This window comes from Capra hircus, chromosome 4 (assembly GCF_001704415.2).
Source record: "Capra hircus breed San Clemente chromosome 4, ASM170441v1, whole genome shotgun sequence".
Classification (NCBI taxonomy): domain Eukaryota; kingdom Metazoa; phylum Chordata; class Mammalia; order Artiodactyla; family Bovidae; genus Capra; species Capra hircus.
The window spans coordinates 57293433-57307763 of NC_030811.1; the positions used below are offsets into that span (position 1 = coordinate 57293433).

At 43.6% G+C, this 14331-nt stretch overlaps 1 protein-coding gene across 2 annotated transcripts in view; it reads left to right on the top strand.

The window, feature by feature from the left end:
* BMPER (BMP binding endothelial regulator) overlaps positions 6788-14331 on the top strand; it is a 256680-nt gene continuing 249136 nt past the window's right edge. For both annotated transcript variants that reach the window (XM_005679197.2, XM_013963327.2), the window contains exons 1-2: positions 6788-7044; positions 8099-8184. In XM_005679197.2, coding sequence (XP_005679254.1) covers positions 6912-7044; positions 8099-8184 — 219 coding nt within the window. In that variant the 5' untranslated portion in view covers positions 6788-6911. The remainder of the gene's footprint in view (positions 7045-8098; positions 8185-14331) is intronic.

A 14331-nucleotide genomic window follows, 5' to 3' on the forward strand; every position in this document is an offset into this window, starting at 1 on the left:
TGATTGCAGCCATGAAATTAAAAGATGCTTACTCCTTGGAAGAAAAGTTTTGACCAACCTAGATAGTATATTCAAAAGCAGAGACATTACTTTGCCGACTAAGGTCCGTCTAGTCAAGGCTATGGTTTTTCCAGTGGTCATGTATGGATGTGAGAGTTGGACTGTGAAGAAGGCTGAGCGCCGAAGAATTGATGCATTTGAACTGTGGTGTTGGAGAAGACTCTTGACAGTCCCTTGGACTGCAAGGAGATCCAACCAGTCCATTCTGAAGGAGATCAACCCTGGGATTTCTTTGGAAGGAATGATGCTAAAGCTGAAACTCCAGTACTTTGGCCACCTCATGGGAAGGGTTGACTCATTGGAAAAGACTCTGATGCTGGGAGGGATTGGGGGCAGGAGGAGAAGGGGATGACCAAGGATGAGATGGCTGGATGGCATGACTGACTAGATGGATGTGAGTCTGAGTGAACTCCGGGAGATGGTGATGGACAGGGAGGCCTGGCATGCTGCGATTCATGGGGTTGCAAGGAGTCGGACACGACTGAGCAACTGAACTGAACTGAACTGATTTTGGTGCCTTGGGCTTATGTGAAATTCCTTCAACTATCTCCTACTTCAGATAGACCTATAAGGCTACAACTTTAGTGCCAATGAAGATGGTGATGAGGTTAATTTGGTTTGGGGAGTTACTTGCCAGATGAAATGTAGAGATGAGAATCCGTTCTCAAGGATCATACTCTATTAATGAGCAAACATTTGTGCCCACCTAGTGGGGTAAAATTGGTATCTGATTTTTATAGCTTCCAATATAAAAATTACTTCTTTATTAAGTAATTTAGATGTTGATGAAAATTAAGAAGCATCTTTGAAAAATCATTGCTTTTGTTTTAATTGTAGAGCTAGAGAATTTATGACACTCTAATGTGACTGTTTTGGCTCATGGGTATCTAAATGAACAAGCACTATGTGAAACAGGCAAAACTCACCCCATCACTCGTGATGTACCATCATCCTTGAGGCAGGAATTGGAGTGAGATCAAAGGTGGGTGAGGGTCAGGGAAGTGAAGGGGGTTTATTACAATATTAAATCAAAATGAAAAAAAAAAAAAAAACCACACCAGATTTTATTATTCCAATGCAACTGTTTCTAAAAATGTCTGGTCCCACCATCTTTATTAAAATGCCCTGCTTTAAAAATGAATAAACTCTTCAGTGAGTACAGTTTTATGAAAAGAGCCTTGAGGTTACAAACAAAAGAGAAAATGATTGCATGTGTGTGTGTGTATTTGTTGATCAGTTGTGTCCAGCTCCTTACAACCTCATGAACTATACTTCCTGCTAGGCTCCTATCCATGGAATTCTCCAGCTAAGAATACTGGAGTGGATAGCCATTCCCTTCTTCCTGACCTAGGGATAGAACCCAGGTCTCCTGCATTGCAGGAGAATTCTTTACTGTCTGAGCCACCAAGGCGAACAGTAGAGAAAACGATTAGTAAGGAAACGATCAGGTTAGTGAGTTAATCCAATTTTAATACAAATCATTTAAATAAAATAGGCCAATATCACTAGAATGATGCTTTTGTCATTGTCCCCACTTCCCTCACCGCCACAAAAAAGTAACTTCAGAGCCTCCTACTTTGGAATGACATTATTTAGACCTATCTGGCAAAATCTAGAGGATTTCTCATCAGGGTCAATGGTACCCTCTCCTGTCTGAAGGACCAGAAACTGAGCAAACCAGCAGCAAAGCCCAGGAGACAGCACAGTTTAACATTTTAGCCTGGTGATCCAAGAATAAAATCACCTTTCAACCAGTAAGTGAAGCTGTGGTCTGTTTTACTTGGTCTTCCAACTTGTATCAGTGGTAGCAGTTCAGTTCAATCGACATATGAGTACCAACAGTGCCAACTCTATAACTTAATTTGTATCACATTTAATCCAGTGGTCCTTTCCTATATTCTTATGACTCAAGAAGACAGAACACTTGTAATGCGAAGCCTCACGATCAGGAAGCCAGAGGAACTCTGTGTAAATGGGCTATGCCATTAACTAGTTGTGTGACCTAGGGCAAGCCATTTTCCTCTTAGTCTTCAGAATTCTCATTCTCAAAGGGAAAGGGCAGGAAGTTGGTTAATATGATCTCTAAGATATCTAGTGCTTAAAAACAAATGTCAAAAGCATCATTTCTACTTTCCTCCCAAGAAGAATCATACAGACACTGGTATTAAGAAACTGATTCATGATGTATTACTTATTCCATCACCCAAACCCTTTCGAACAGATGGAGGTGGAAATGGTGCTCTCCAGTATGAGATTAATAATGAATACATGTGCAGATTGATGAATACATCTGCAGAAATACTTCACATTCTAAAGAAATGTAGTCTGATTGTTTCTGAGAGGTAGGCACTTACTCCACAGTAAACATCCTGTTGCTTATCTCAGATGGATCCAAGCGCTGCTCATACGTCTCTCACGATCAAGCCTTCCCAGAGCTCTGCTCAGCTGGCAGAGCCAATTGTAGCACTGTTCCCCATTTTCTTTATGAATCTTCTGTCTCCCTGCTGTTACTCTGCAGCTCCTGGATGGTCTTTCCATCTACTGAAGCTGCTGCTTTTCAAATCTCAGCTCCTGTGCCACCTCCTCCATGAAGCTAAGTCTCTTCTTTCTTTAAACTTTCATGCCCTGGTAATTATAAATAGTGCTGCAATGAATATTGGGGTACATGTGTCTTTTTGAATTATGGTTTTCTTAGGGTATTTGCCCAGTAGTAGGACTGCCAGGTCATATGGTAGTTTTATTCCTAGGCTTTTAAGGAATCTCTGTACTGTTCTTTAGCGGCTGTATCAATTTACATTCCCACAACAGTGCAAGAGGGTTCGCTTTTCTCCACATCCTCTCCAGCATTTATTGTTGGTAGATTTTTTGATGATGGCCATTCTGACCAGTGTGTGGTGATACCTCATTGCAGTTTTGATTTACGTTTCTCTAATCATGAGGGACACTGAGCATCTTTTCATGTGTTTATCGGTCATCTGTATATCTTCTTTGGAGAAATGTCTGTTTAGGTCTTCTACCTTCTTTCTGATAGGATTGTTTGTTTTCCTAATATTCAGCTGCAGGAGCTCTTTGTGTATTTTGGAGATTAATCCTTTGTCAGTTGCTTCATTTGCAATAATTTTCTCCCATTACTGCATTCATTTATAAACATGCTTTATCTCACCTCCTAGACTGTAAGCTCCAAGGCAACATCATCCCTTATCCTCAAGTCTAAAATGCCATGCCTGGTGCCTATCATAGAGCAAAACTCACACCATTATGGAATACTTTTGGCCCTCCCTAGTGGTTAATATCACAATTCCTTTACACTGCTGCTTTTAAAAGGTCTATTTATTTTTAGGAAACTGGGTTGCTGTAATTTCTCTTGAAGTAAGTTTGAATATACTGTTATTAACTGGTATATTTAGTTGGGTTTTTCAGTGCAGATTCAGGATCATAGTTTTACCGGGAGGTGAAGAGAAATTCTCCTACCACAGGCCTGGTTCCCTTTTGATCTAATAGGGTTATATCTTTTATTTTAAAGAAGATGAGATAGAGCTTTTTCTGGCTGATGGTGGAACAGGTCCTCATTATCAACAGGTAATGAATGATTTTCGGGATCCATTATCTCTCTTACACTGAAAAATGTCATAAACAGAGCCAAAGACAGATTTGCTCTTCTTTCGATCTCAGTCAAGAGCTTTTGGGAGTTTGGATGGGATCACCCTTAACATTATTGGCTTGCCAGGTGACCCAACAGTAAGCCATCTGCCTGCTAAGGAGAAGATGCAAGAGATGCCGATTCAATTCCTGAATCAGGAAGATCCCCTAGAAACGGAAATGGCAACCCGCTCCTGTGTTCTTGCCTGGAAAACCCCAGGGACAGAGGAGCCTGGTGGGTTATAGTCCACGGGGTCAAAAAGAGTCAGACCCGACTGAACACAAGGTGGGGGGCCCTTAACTTTAAACATAAGGGCAGATCCATACGCTTTTTCTTGCATACTTGCTTCTTTTTTTATTTTTTTTGACCCCAGAATATCTCATGTTTGTGTAGACAGAGGCCAACTGGCAGCTGACAGACTGTCAGTTGAAGGGATGGTGGCAGCAGCAGTGGAGGACTGATAAGCCCTTTGGGGAGAAGGATGCTCTTCTAGAAGTAGGGCCCACTTACCCAGAAGGCAGCAGGGGAAATCACTGGTGGCAGCTGATAAACAAACAGGAAGAAGGGACAGACTTCTGTACATCTTTACAATTGGCAAACTTACAGACAGATGAAAATGCTTTCCAGGTGGTTTTTGCATTTGAACCTATAGGGGAAGTTCCAGTATACCCCAAAGCACCTAGTTTGAGAAATGCCACAGATTCCATCATAAAGACTTTTGTTCTGCAAACCCTTGAGGATGTCAGGGAAGGCACTCTTTCTAAAGTTCTGCAGTCCACTAAGGTGAATTTATCCAGGTCTACTGCTGAAATCTAGGGCAATGAAAGTTCTCCCAGCCTACCCATTATTGCGTTTTCCTTCATTAAGTTACGCTTAACAAGTTTATATAAAAGCCCCCTGCAAAGAGAATCTTTGTAGGGTAGAGTTTCAACTGACTGTACTTATCTGTAGTCATAAAGGTTTTTATTTTTTGACTGGTCACTATAGATCAGAAAGTATATAGGAGATCAGACTAGGTTTAGAGATTTCTTTTTTTCTTTTCTTCTTCTTCTTTTTTTTTTTTTTTTTGTGTGTGTGCATGTTCTCTTTATCGTTAGTAAATACACTAAAAGCTGATTTTCAGGGAGCTGCCTGGCCATGGTGGTTATTTTTTGGGAAAAAGCAACCACATGTCATCTTTCTTCTCTTTTAATTTAAGTTTTACACTAAAAATCTGTTTTGAGAAGGAAATGGAGCGTGTTAGGCTAATGACAGCTTTACCCTCTCTTATTTTTTCCGTTTAAGGGCAACGCTCCTATAGGCTCCCCGGCGTGCCTGGATGTGGGCACTGCAGCCTTAAGTGAAGGCTCCAACGACTCGAAAAAATAAAAACAAATAAACAGCCCCATTCCCCCCACTCCAAAGTGGGGGGAGGGCTTAAGAGGAAACTGTACAAAACGTGTCGGCAAACAGATGAATATATTTGCCAAGGTATAGTTTCTGTGACTACAGACAATCCCCACGTTGCCCAGAAACTGTTAGATGCGTCCTGCTGAGAAATGTGCTCGGCTAGTCCGTGATTGCCTTTCGGATCCGCCCAGGCCGTCCCACCAGGAGGACCCGCGTGAGGGCCCCCCCATTTCCATTCTTAGGGAGAGGAAGCCGGGGACCCACTTGAGCTCGGAAGACAGCTGATCATCAAGTCCCAATACTTGCCAAGCGTCCCCTAATTCCCATTTGGTTACAAAAATTCTCTCCTCCATTGCATATCCTCCTTTGGGCAGAGTGGGCCACGGCTCGAGAGAGAGGCCGCTATCTGGCAGGGATCATTCCTGGGCGGTAGGTAGGGTTGGACTCTTTGACACCCAGGGCTGCTGAAGCGACAACTCCAAGCTCCCGAGAACGCCGCAGCGGTCCCTGCCAGAGACTAGCCGCCGCGCGGGTCCCTCCCTCTTTTTCGGGTGAATGAATGATTAGTCAAACAGCACCTCCCTGCCCCTGTTCGCCCGAGGTTGGATGGGAGGAGTCATGGAACCACTGTTCCTTTTTTAAGGGCGGAAAGAGTTCGCATCTGTGCGTGCATTAATCTACCTTGTGTGTCGTTTCAAATTGTCTTCCCTAGTGTCGCGACGCACAGACACAGCAGCACTGAGCAGTGATCTCGAAGGCCCCTCGCCCCTCTGTCCGCTCAGGGACTGTCGGCCGTCGTGCCCCAGCCAAAGGAAGGCAAAGCAGAGTGAAAAGTTGCCCGCACCCCCACCCTGCCACAGGCGCTGGGTTTATCACTCCTTCCCAAAGCTGGGGCATCAGGGAACGAGCCGCGGTGGTCGGGCGCCCTGCGTCCCATCTTCTCCCTCCTAGGGTTGGAGCACAGGAAAGGAGCAGGGTTGGAGCACAGGAAAGGAGCAGGGTTGGCGCGGCATCTCCCGTAAGGGGAGGAATCCCTCCCCACCCGCCCCCGGGGAAAGGGAGGAGGCGCTGCGCGCTCCGGGTGGTGGAGACACGCCTGCCCGGCTCCGATCCGTGCCCCGGGGCAAGCGGCCTCCCTCGAGGGTCTGGGGGAGCTGGCTGGACCCCCGGCGGAGACAAGCGCCCAGCGCGAGGCTTCTACTATCCCTCTTGCGTCCGGGCGCCCCCAGCGGGTTCCCCGAGGCGCTCAGTGCGCCCGGGTCTCCGGCGCCGGAGCGAGCGTGCGAGCGGACCGAGTGGAGAGCCGGCGGGGCGGGTAGGAGGTGGGAGCGCAGAAGTGGAGGACGCGGCAGCTGCAGCAGCGGCGCGCCCCGGGGCAGTCGCTGCGGCCCCGGCGGCGGCGGCGGCGGCGGCGGAGCAGCGGTGCGCAGCGGGCAGCGCAGCCACTCCTCTCTGCCTATCTCCCGCAGTTCCGATACCCCCTCCTCCTGGCCCCCTCTCTGGCGTGGAGAAGCCGACGACTAAACCGCTGCGAGCAACTCCTTTAAAAAAAAAAAAAAAGCCGCATTGGAGGAGCCTGGCCGCAGGACCCCTCCTCCCTGGGCGCCCCCCACCCCTCGCCTTGCTCTCCCGCCTCTCCCCCCGCCAACTCCCCCCCCCCCCCACCTTTCCCCCGCCCCAGGCTCCCGGGCGCCCGCCTCCCTCCTTCGCGGACTGTCTCCCGACTCGCCGGCTGAGAGCCCTTTTGGACTGCGAGCGGCGGTAGCGGAGCACAGGCGGCGGCGCGGGACCTGCAGTCGCCCGGGATTCCCTCCAGGTGACGATGCTCTGGTTCTCCGGCGTCAGGGCTCTGGCTGAGCGTCCCTGCCGGCGCTCGCCCGGGATTACCTGCTGCGTCTTGCTGCTGCTCAATTGCTCGGGGGTCCCCATGTCTCTGGCTTCCTCCTTCTTGACAGGTAGGGGAGGGGTCGGGAGGGACCGACCCTCCCAGACGCTGGCTTGGTACCTGGGAGAGAAGGCGCTGACTAGCCCCGGGGACGGGAGGGTGGGGAACGAGCACCTTGGAGCCTGCTCCTCGCTGGCGCATGGGGATGAAGGAAGCCCTTCGGGGTTAAGGGGTGGGAAAGCAGTGAGTAGGCTAAGGAGTGGAGAGCGGGCAGGCTGTTGACATTAATACTGTAGTGATAACGGAAATTCTATTTGAATTTGAAAAGTTCCTTTATTATTTTTAGTTTTCTTCAACCTTTAGTTTGATCTCTTCTCCCGTATGCAATTAAAGAAAAAAACAAAACAAAACACTGCATCGTTTTCCACCCATAGGCCTGTCTCATTCTGTAAGGTTTACTGGTAGTGATCTTTAAAGCACCCGCCCTCCAGAACTGGATTTAAAGAAACTATCATATTTTAAAAGGGTAATAATAGCAGGATATAATAATTATATGCTTTCAGGCAGGTGAAGACCTCAGCTGCTATTCTGAAGGACATACTTTACTGACACCTGGTGCAGAAAAGAAAATATTGAGTCTATTTCTAAGAAAAGAGGAAAGAAGATTGTATTTCGAAAAGTAATTTCAATTCAACACAATATGAGGCAGATTCATATAAAGGCCTGTTTATTGACACAGTCCTGAATTCTGTTCAAATTTAAAATCTGCCTTAATGGCCAATTTGAATTTTTTGCTTATGGGAGTGTTTATTTAGTTGAAATGGTTTTATAAAGGAGGGCTATTATTAAAGATCCAATGAAATACTTGGAATTGTGCATAAACCAACCATCTGAGAGCAGAAAATATATCTATATAGCACAGGCTTTAAAAAAAACTTGTTCTAATAAAATTATTTAAAGTAGGTTTTTTTCAAGGGGACTTTTTTGAGTGAATTTGATTATTTAGAACTCATTAGGGATTTTTGAAATTTGGATATAGTTTTCTCAAAAAGTATTATTATAAAAATTCTATTTTTGTAACAAGGCCATGCAGCTAAATTTAAGTAACTTTTTTTCCCCTTTAGGTTCTGTTGCAAAATGTGAAAATGAAGGTGAAGTCCTCCAGATTCCATTTATCACGGACAACCCTTGTATAATGTGTGTCTGCATGGTGAGTATGGAGATCAGGTAATGGGAAATCAATTCCTCCCTCTGACAAGGTGAATCCTTTAGCTGTAATTTTATGACCAGATCTTAAAAATTGCTTTTGGTCATTACAAAACCATAGATGGCTGGTGAATTGAATTCCGTTCAATTTCCAAGTTTTATGGACTTTGGCAATTTCTATTTTATCAGGCTGGAGATGTTTATCTTTGACATCAGGTTGCAGAAGTTAACTTCAGATGGACTTGGTATAGCATCACCTCAGTGGTAATTACCACTTGCACTTCTGCTGCTGGGAATGGCTATTGCCACCAAATCATAGGTGCCACCAAACTTTTTGCTCTGATTCCATTGCCTGAGCTCAGTGTGAAAATGATAACATTTAGGTATAAAGGTCTGGGATAAGGTATGTGACAAGGGGAAAGAGAGGTTAGAGTCACAAAGCACAAACATGGGGACAAGATCTTGAGTTTTTTGCCTCTTATATCCTAAGCTCTCAAAAACAATCTTTATATATCTGATTTGGAAGCCATGAGTCAGAAAGGACATTCTGTCCTTAATAGAGGATGACACTTGGCTGTCAGCTGCTTAGTTAACACTAGCAGTGGCTGGTAGATTAAAAAAATGATTTGTTTCAGTTTATTTTAGCTTTATAGTAAATGATAAGATCTAATAAGTAACCACATGGGGGAGATTAAATTATATGAATAAGAATTTCTGAGCTGAAATAGCGACTCACAAAGAACATTTTTTGTTTAAAAGTGTTTTACATGCCAATCACTTTTGGCAAACCTTGATTAAAAACTACATATCACAAAACCCTGTTGGAAATACATTAAGGCAGTCAAAGTCAAATGCAAAGCCCCCAAATGATAGATGACTGCTTGTTATCAGATCAACATGCTGTATGCAACCAGAGAAGGGAATTTTCTCTGTTTAGGGGAAAGCCAAGCCATCTGGGTTTAAACTACCCGAAGTTTTTCATGACAAGAGATGAGGTCAATGTTGTGAAATGATAAATGGGTGAAGGTGAATGTCTGTATCAAATGATTATCAGGTTCTGAAGACTAAGGAAATCAGCAGAAATACAGGTAAAAATGCATTCCATTTCCAGAGATGATAAGTGTTGCTGCTTTAACAAAAGGGAGCTGAGAGAGGGACAATTAGGTTTGTGTTTATGAGCTGCCTTGTTAATGATCTTTCACCAATGGACCTGTTGAAAAGGAGCTTTGCATTAAATTTTGGCTCAATTGTGTATTTACAAATGTAGTGTGTCTGCCTCTGTGTGTGTGTGTGTGGTGGGGGCAAAAGGGAGATGATTTCTTTATTTCTCCTATCTGCATAGTGTTAGTGAATTACTTTATCTTAATCTCGTAAGATCTCAGAAAATGGGGTAATATTTAAATAAATTTGGAACTCCACATGTGAAAATACTGTTTTTCTCCTCAGCAATATTGTTACATTTATAATGTTTAAACACAGAGTTTGGGTTTTGCAAACTTTTTCCAAATAGTATGAAAATTCTCCATACAGCATTTCCCTTTTTTGGTGCTCTTGCCCTGGTGGAAATAGTGCCTTTCCCCGAAAGTACAGCTTACTGCTAATAAGACCTTGCTGTTTTGAAGGTAAAGAGTGAATCTGAAGAGAAAAGATGCGTCGGTTGGAATTCTGGAGTGATACTTATATTGATTATGTTCAGAAGGGTGGTTGGTTCATTTATATCTTTGAGTAACATTTGGAAGTATCTGCCTTCATGAAAGCTATCAGAAATCCTTCCCAAACACATAAAGTCGAGACTCGCATTCTGACTCACTAGCTTTTCAGAGGATGCCTCAAAGTTCCCCCTAGCTGAAAGGTTCGGTGATACGTTGCCATGACTTTTGCAGGGGTTTAGGATTATGGGGCCCAAGTTGTCATAGTTATTATTGTTTCCCAAACGTTTGTAGTACTTGATAAAGTTGAGTAAGGCTAGATGGACAACTGTTTCTTTATTTGTAAGTTTCCAAGGGACCCACTGCAGTATATGAATTTCGAAGCACCTAGCTTACCATGAGGCTAGTTGACAATTTTATATTTAGGCTGGATATTTAGCAAACAGATAATGTCAGAAATAACAACTAACACTTATGAAATACTTTATTTGCTGGCACTTATCGAAGACTGCATCGTTTCATTTAATCTTCACAAAAATCTTTTGAAGATTTGTACCCCTCCCTCCATTTTACAGATGAGGAAACTGAGGCTAGAGGATTTAGTAGCTTCTAAAGGTCATATTTTAGTAAATAGTGGAGCTGGAACTCACTCTCACCTGCCTCTAGAGTACATTCCTATAGTCAAGTGAAACAGGCTATTTTCTAAGTTAAAGATGTGAAAAAGCAAGGAAAAAAATAGATTGTTGAGTTATTTGACTTTTTGGCATTGCTTGAGTTATTTTGCTTTTTTCTTTTGAGTCTTTTAGGAGTTCGGTCAGCTAACATTTGTTAATCACATTATATGAAAGGAAAATCTCGTTATGATTTCAGTTGACCTGCAGGGAGCTTTCGTTGTGAGCTAGTTTTATGTATGTACGTTAAGAGGGTATGTAATAGTCAAAACTGTACTTTGGATAAAGAAAATAGTCATATTTAGTTTGTGTTGGTCCAGCCTTTTGGCAGAAAGCTACCTAAAGCTGAGTATAAGCTCATATCTTATTTCATAACACGTACTAAAAAAAAAAAGCTAACCTCAACGTATGCTTAAAAAAGACGTAAAATGTTACAGTTGAGAGGAAATAGGTGGCACAAAGTCCTGCATATAATTACAGTGTAAAAGCTAGAAAAATCCCACAGAATCAACTTGGCCTGATTTAAACTTTTAAGCTCCGAAATGTTTCAAAGGTGGAATGAACTCATTTCTGTGGGAATTTTGAGGATGACAGCTGATGCAGTGGCCACGGTGAGCAGAACTGAATAATTTTATTCTCATTTATCCTTGTCTGCCTGGACCTCCTCTTGCCAGCATCAGTTGTGGTCCAAGAATAACCAGTTTGTCAGCTGTTGATGGATATTATTTTAAAGTGTGTGGGTTCAACTGTTCAAGGGGGAAGGTGAGAAGTTGGACTATTGTCCCGAAATCTAGGGAAGCGGGTAGACAGTTTGGATTAAAGATGCAAGCGCTTCATTGTTCAGTTAGAAAGCAAAGCACAGCTTTTCCTCGTCTTACAAAACGGTCTTTTGTGGGGCTGGGGAAGGAAGGCCAGACTTATTGCTGTTTTGTGTGGTGTTTTTCCCTTTCTTGCTAGAATTATTTTTCCCGTAATGCCTAGAAAAACATACTGGTGCCTTACGTGAAGTACAGCTGATAGGAGCCAGCCCGTCTCAACTAATGAAAGTGGTCCTCTGGATCTTTTGGACATCCCCAAATCCATCCAGTGAACCTGAGGATGTGGTACCCCTGCTTCTCACCCCTTTTCCATCTAACCATAACATAGAAGGAAATGGCAAAAGCCAGTGAGTTCGGCCCAGTACTGGAAACCCGAGAAAACTTGGGAGGCTGGGACTCAGAGAACAGAAGTCAGTCCGAGCTTAGTTTGGCATACGTTTTGTTCAGCAAAAAACATTATTCTGAGGTTTAAATTTCCTCTTTTAAATCCAGAGGTGCAATTTAGAAATGGACCCTCTGCTCATAAAAAACAACGTGAAATTTGGTGTTACAAGAAGTGGGGCTCTACCTCGCTTGGAGCCAACCAAGGGGTGCAAACAGAGGGGGCTTTGTCTGCTGTCTTCTACTTTTAATCACAGAATCCTCTGTCACTAAACAAGCAGCTACCAGCATTTTTGATTCTCTAGGGTACTTTATCTCTATAAAAGCTTCATGTTTTTTATTGTTCAAATTAACTGGCTGGAGAATATTTATCTATTAGCTGAACAAGTGTAAGGCACGTGTTTGAGGATGAGGGAGACAGCGGTGCATCAGGATTCAATTCATGTATGTCTGCGTGTGTGTGTGTGTGTGTGAGAGAGAGAGAGAGAGAGAGAGGTGGAGAGAGGGAGAATGGGCATGGTGAAGGAAGGAGGGAGGCAGGGGAAATATAAAGTAGTCTTGATGTGTTCAGAGAGTATGCTTCATACATGCACATATGAATAGGTTGCTACAATTTTTTGAAAATTGTTTTGTATCATTTTTAGACTGGATATTGGATGCTCACTAAGACAATGATCAAGGTTTATTTATTTATGTGTTTATGTGTTTATTTATTTTTACTTATACTCTGTTTAGAAGATGGTATGACCAATTGCCTTCCCATATAATAAGGTATTCAATAGAGTTTTAGGAAAGGGTAACTAATTTAGTTAGAGAAGACTCTTGAGAGTACTTGGACTGCAAGGAGATCCAACCAGTCCATCCTAAAGGAAATCAGTCCTGAATATTCATTGGAAGAACTGATGCTGAAGCTGAAACTGCAATACTTTGGCCACCTGATGCAAAGAACTGACTCCTTGGAAAAGACCCTGATATTGGGACAGACTGAATGCAGGAAGAGAAGGGGATGACAGAGGATGAGATGATAGGATGGCATCACCGACTCAATGGACATGAGTTTGAGTGAACTCTGGGAGTTGGTGATGGACAGGGAAGCCTGGTGTGCTGCAGTCCAGGGGGTCGCAAAGAGTCTGACACGACTGAGCGACTGTACTGAACTGAACTAATTTACAGCATCTTACTGACAAATTCACCAATACCAGCTCATAGACGATTATTATCATTAGCACTTTTTTGAGGCTCATAGAAGTGGAGCAAATGCCCTGAAGTTATATAGTTACTAAGAAACAGACCTGTGATGTGAAAACAGTGTTTTCTCTGCTAAACCAATTTGCTTTTGCAGGTTGTTTACTATTTCCAAATGTCTACAGATCCCTCCAAGGGCTTTAGAGAGTTATCTCAACCTCTGCAAAGCTGACATAGGCTCACTCTAGGGAGTAGTTAGAGTGATGTTGTCTTATAACACAAACCAAGTCTGGCCTTGGAGGGCCCTTCAGAGGAAGATGCAGTGCAGGCAGCTATTGGCTTGTATCATATCATTTTGGCAAAGTGCTTTAGCCCTGGCATCAGACAGGCCTGGGTTCCAATACTGGCTCTGTTGTTAATTGCTAAGTGATGTCCAACTGTTTTGCGACCTCATGGGCTGTAGCCCACCAGGCTTTTCTGTCCATGGGATTTCCCAGACAAGAACACAGGAGAGGGTTGCCATTTCTTTCTGGAGATCTTCCTGACCCAGGGACTGAACCCTTGTCTCCTGCATTGGCAGATGGATTCCTTACCACTGAGCCACCTGGGGAGCCTGGCTCAGTCACTTACTGCTGGTGAACTCAGGAAAGTTTTTTCACCTTTCTAAGCCTCCATTTCCTTATCTGTAGAGTGGGATGGCTGTCATTAACAAACTCATAGACTTGCTGTGTGAACTAAATGAGATAGAACCTTTAAGAATTGGTCCAAAGCTTGGCATTAAGTCAGAATGATTCATTATTGTTATTGTTGATGATGATGTTAATGTTTAAATTCTTATTTCCTCACATGGAATTAGAGGCAAATGTTCATCAGAAACGAGAGAAAAGGGGGAACTTCACTGGTGGTCCAATGACTAGACTCTGGGCTCCCAATGTAGGGAGCCCAGGTTCTATCCCTGGTCAGGGAACTAGATCCCACATACTGCAACTAAGAGTTGGCATGCTGCAAGGAAGATTGAAGATCTCGCTTGCTGCAACTAAGACCCAGTGCAACCAAATAAATAAATATTCTTTAAAAAAAAAAAAAAAAGAAAGAAAGAAACCCTATGGGCTCATTAAAAAAGAAAGAAAGAAAAGGGAGGGAAGGGAAGCTGATGGAGAAGAGACCTAGGGATAATGATGCCAAGCCCACCCATCGTTATGAATGGAGAGGGCTAGGTGAGTAACGTTTTGTGGGGTTTCCTGTCCCTCCAGACTTGGACTAGGTTGATCTGAGCTGCTTTCTTATTGGTCCAGTGGTCCGTGAGCCCTGCTGTAAGTTTTCCCCTTGCTCTCCATTAAACACTAAAAAAACTTTCCATGGAAGAGGGGCCTCATTTTTTCTGCAGAGTATTTACATCTCCATGCCTGTGGGGTCACCTTCACTTGTACTTTTATTGGCAGAGGGA